Source organism: Necator americanus, chromosome IV, assembly GCF_031761385.1.
Source record: "Necator americanus strain Aroian chromosome IV, whole genome shotgun sequence".
In the NCBI taxonomy this organism is placed as follows: domain Eukaryota; kingdom Metazoa; phylum Nematoda; class Chromadorea; order Rhabditida; family Ancylostomatidae; genus Necator; species Necator americanus.
This window is the reverse complement of record NC_087374.1, coordinates 19765900-19770759: the sequence shown is the minus strand read 5'-3', so window position 1 is coordinate 19770759 and position 4860 is coordinate 19765900. Positions and strand designations below refer to the sequence as shown.

At 42.9% G+C, this 4860-nt stretch overlaps 1 protein-coding gene across 1 annotated transcript; it reads left to right on the top strand.

Annotated features, from left to right (window-relative positions):
• Positions 1-3592: 3592 nt before the first annotated feature.
• On the top strand, positions 3593-4621 carry RB195_001972 (uncharacterized protein; the record flags this gene model as incomplete). The annotated part of the gene is made up of 4 exons (XM_064199002.1): positions 3593-3715; positions 3777-3885; positions 3963-4408; positions 4466-4621. 4 exons carry the CDS (start codon positions 3593-3595, stop codon positions 4619-4621), a joined length of 834 nt encoding a protein of 277 aa, XP_064054883.1.
• Positions 4622-4860: the final 239 nt, after the last annotated feature.

Sequence of the window (4860 nt, the reverse complement as noted above, 5' to 3'; positions counted from 1 at the left end):
AGAAAATTTTAATCAATCTAGAAATATGGCAGATGGACGTCCAACATCAATGGCTTTTGTTTGCTGATTCTGGAAATTTTCCGACTGTAAGTTCTGATAAGAACCTGTTGCTTCTGCTATACACGTTATTATTAGTTTGATAATAGTTAAACAAGAAGAGATGTGTTTATCTACACTAGTAACAGGATTAATAAATGACAGCCTTTCTTAAACAAAAGATTCTGATAGTTCCATAAGAACTATTGGAGCACAATGTGTTTTCTTTGATAGTAGTACAACTTGCACAGTTTGCACAAGGATACAGTATTTGGTTCCGGGAAGAAGTTATGACCACAGCACGGCATCTCTTTTCCGACTCTTACACTGAAACAGTACGGTGGAATGAGAGCTGTTACACATGGTGATATCCGGAAGATTATTGAAATAGTTTTGGGACGGTCGGATTCCTTCTTTGTTGAGTGAGAATTTCTTATTTGCAGCTTGTTGATCGCTTTCATCTAGCTTCTTCGATTTCCGGATGTTTCTAATGCGCGTTTAACGTTTAGCGGTCCACTCAGCAGGATGTGTTACTTTTTGCCATGGTTGTCCAACATGAAACGGGTCGTTTTCGAGCTGATTCAAATTCGCAACCGGTAAATACTTGCTTAAGTTCAATTAAATTAAGTTCAACGCGGAAAACAAGTGAATGAAGCAGTTCTAGTTCAGGAACTGTCACACAAAGGTGGGAAAAGAATTGGAAAAATAGAAAAAATGATTATAGGAGAGGATTGACGAGGACATAAGCGTTCAGCTGAAAAAACACAAAATCCGAAATAAGAGCAGTAAAATCTTTTAGCAAAAAAAAGGGGATGAAAAGAAAAATTTGGAACCCGCGGCTTAAATAAACCAGCAACGATGTAGTCATCATGAGATTCAAAACTGACCCATTTTCAGAATCAATGTTTTTTGGTCATTACAACGCGTAATTCTTTCTGTATTCTCCGAAGTAAGCATTGGTTTTTATGTATGGGAAAAATGAAATGACTTTTTTTTCCAATCTATGAACTTTAACGTGAGGATCCGTGCTAAAAAGACCTGCAATGGTAAAAAAAATCATTTAATTTATGCTCCTGATGATGTCTAGCTTTTAAAGCAATAAGGTAGCAATGCTCCGGTGGTTTGCCACAAATGAAACAAGCACGATGATGTTCGAAACCAGATATTGTATGCACTTATAGTTACTTTTTCCTACCGTGTAGTTATTGGTTCAAGTAATTTTCTTACACCCGTTGTAAACAAGGAATTCAACAACAATTAAGGCGCGCTTCAGTCGTTTCTGTCTTCCTAATCTCAAGAAAGCTGAAAACATGTAGTGAAGTAAAGTTTAAAATTATTAGACACTGTCGCGCTGGTACGAAATACTAGAGGATAAAGTGTCTGTCGTATAAATCCGCTTGGGATGCGCCAACGCGCTCGACTTCGACTCGGAATTTTGCTAAAGTAGAGTGGAAAGAGAACTTCTCCATACATGTTGACCATATCAGGAATTGAGCCCGCAACTTTTGTTGGAGTTGGCTCTAACTGAGTGGATTTTAACTGTATCTTCCCAGAAAGAAACTATGCTGACTGAACTAACTGCCTTTTTTGCTTCTTATCTTCCTTCTTTGTAGTCTCTACACTAAAAATAAATGACCAAACATATGCCCACAGTAGGATGTCCTCCGCGAAAAACTGACCAAGTCCACTTCCAGATGGATGGCGTAATTATGTAAAGAGACGATGGGTATAGTTGTCTGAGTGTTCGCATTCCATTAGGTTGCCGGGTCATGAAAGACAGGTTCGAAATTACGTAGAAGGATGTGTTTTTTCCTTAAAAAAATGCAGTTACAGTGCGACTGTGCAGTTAGATCGTAAGAAACGTCATTAGGCACCGTTTAAAGCTGCATTCCTCTCTTTACGATTGGTTTCCGTCCGGTGTATTTCACTAGCGATTGGAAAAATTCTCACCAAAAAGACGACTGTTTAGAGGTTCACAGTTTTCCGTTGCATACACTTGACGTCCTAGCGTTGAACTTGACGTTGACGAATAGCCGTCGGCCTCCGCACGCCTATCGCGTTTGTTTTTCGTGTAGTGCTTCTCGGGCGGCTCATCCAGTTTCTGGGCGGCGACAAGCGGCATTTATAAGGGGTCGTTCGACGTTCGATCTGATAGCTTTCATGTGGTGTTCGATCTAAGCAGAGTCCGCTTCGTGATTTCTTCTTTAATAAAGTTCCAATTATCAGCTTCTGACAGCTCCGAGGTTACTGTACTTAAGAGACTGTACTTACCTTCGGTACCAATGTTTGCTCGAACAGCCACTGTGCACTCAAGGTTGCACCGCAACAGTAATGCGGTCGGCTAGGTTAACATGAGCACGCAACTATTCTTCTATGTCAATGTGTGCATGAGATTTGAAATATCCGTGTATAGCTCCCAAGTCTAATATTTTTAGGAGCACAAGAAAAGGCATTCATGCGACTTCTCGAATTTCCAGCTAAGAAATAAACTCTAGCAACTATTACTGTCTATTTGTTGAACTTACTTCCACTGGTATTTTCTCTCAACTCAAACCTAGTCGAAGTTTCCTCTGTAATCAGCAGCCTGTAATTTTCTTCAAATTTTTCTCTCCAAAACAATTATTTCACTTTCATGTAAGGTATTATGCACGAAACGTGCTAGAAAGTTTTGGAATTCTGTTTGCCGCAGAATTTGCTGCTTGCCATTTGCAACTTTCAATTCCCGAAGAATACCATATGCTCACACAAGGAAGGGACTTTGGGGGGGGGGGGGCTTTGGTAGATTTTTGGCGCACCATTTTGTACATGAGGTTCGATTGGGCTAGTTTGTTCTTCCGGGCCTTTTTCAAGGAATTACAAGAAATGGACGGAATCACCCCCTTCTCCCTTCTCCCCCCCCCCCTTTACAAATACCCCCCCAAAAACCCCCCCCCCCCCCTCTTTTTTTTAAACATCTGCAGGATTTTAGTATCATTGATCTGGGATGCTGAGTGAATCCTACATGTCCTCCACTAGCCAGGCACTCGTTTTTAATTTTGTTCAACTGCCTCATTATCGTAATGATGTTCTCTTTATTAATCTCCCTCCAGTAGATTAATGCATCCAAACGGGTCCTTCATTTCCTTTTTGCACTAAGCACCTGACCAAAGGCACCTACATAATCTAAGCGCTCTAGTGGAAATTTAAAATGAACAGGTCTCATAAAGAATTGAGACTAGTTGGCGAGACGAAAACCGAGCTTCGCACCAGAGTTGCATTCTCGGAGAATTCAATCCCTTCATCGTACTCATTGATTCGGCTGGATTTATTCCAAACTTTCCAGGATATTCTTTCTCCACTTCCTTCTAGAATCCCCAGACAACCCCGGTCAACAAGCAGGACTGTTTATTATTGCAGCGTTTATAAACTTGTCCTAAGAACTTGAACAACATATTTTGATCGTTACATCACCGTAACCATTAAATATTACCGTTATATTGCGTCTTCTCACTACGTTTCTTTGGCGGACGCTCGTGTAACTTAACTTCTTCAACAACGTTGGAATAATTATTTCCAGATGTCCGCGAAAATAGCGGGTTATTGCGCGATGGCATTCTCCAGCATTGCGCTGGTTATGGTCACTCTGTTCGTGCCAACCTTGTGGAATAAGATCAACCATATCACGACTGATCTACATAGGGTCATTATTCGACTGACTGCTCCTGTTGCAAGTTGGTTGGTAGTAAATTATGAAAGTTCAGGATATGATTGAGTTCCGTCATCTTCAAAATGGTGTATGGACAAACATGAAAGGCGAGAGAGCGGTTGCTGGTGTGATTGCTAGAACAAAAAGGCAGAGTTATAACTGCAGTAAGTTTTTACAACTAAGCATTGCCTTATCAGAAAAACACCCGGGATCAAATTGAACTTCTAATCTACTTGTTCAGACTGCAACATGAACAACAACTGTCCGGCTGGCCCGCCGGGACCACCGGGGATGCCAGGTCTTGATGGAGCACCAGGCAGTCCTGGCCCCCGTGGTGCTCCTGGAATGACCGGCAACATGCCATCGATTGTGATGGACCATGCCGCACACTGCCGCATGTGCCCCAACGGACCACCAGGCTTCCCGGGACCACAAGGACAACCTGGCCCACCAGGACTTGAAGGAGCATCCGGCACAGACGGAATGCCTGGCCCAGATGGTCATCCTGGAATGCCTGGCAATCCGGGAATGCCTGGGGAAGTAGGAGCACCAGGAAAGCCTGGAACACAGGGAGATAAAGGAAGAGATGGAGCCACCATGGGCAAAGGTCTCCCAGGAGAACCAGGAGAACGTGGTCCGCTTGGGCCACCTGGTTTCCCCGGACCTGATGGAAATCAGGGCAATGCCGTAAGTGAAAAGATTCCACCACGTTTTCAGCTTATGTATTCATAAGAATTATTTCAGGGAGTGCCGGGAATGATGGGACCACCGGGACCTGTGGGCGAAGTGGGACCAGAAGGTCCTCCCGGCTTCGATGGCGGCGCTGGGCCATTGGGAGCACCTGGAGAGGATGCCAGCTACTGTCATTGCCCGACAAGATCGAAGACAGCAAAGACCTAAGTCTAGTGTGCCCGCTGGACATCGAATAAATAGTCTCATATCCGCACATAAAGAGTTGCTAACGAGAATGTTACCTGCATTTTTTTCTTTGACGAGCCAAAAGATTTTCTATAAGTTTTCTGGTTTCTCGAAGTTTTGATTCTGCACTAGTTCAAAGCAAAGCTCCAAAAAAAAACTAACGGATTCAATTAATGACGGGGTGATGGATTAAAGCGGCATTCATAGGAACTGATGTAGAC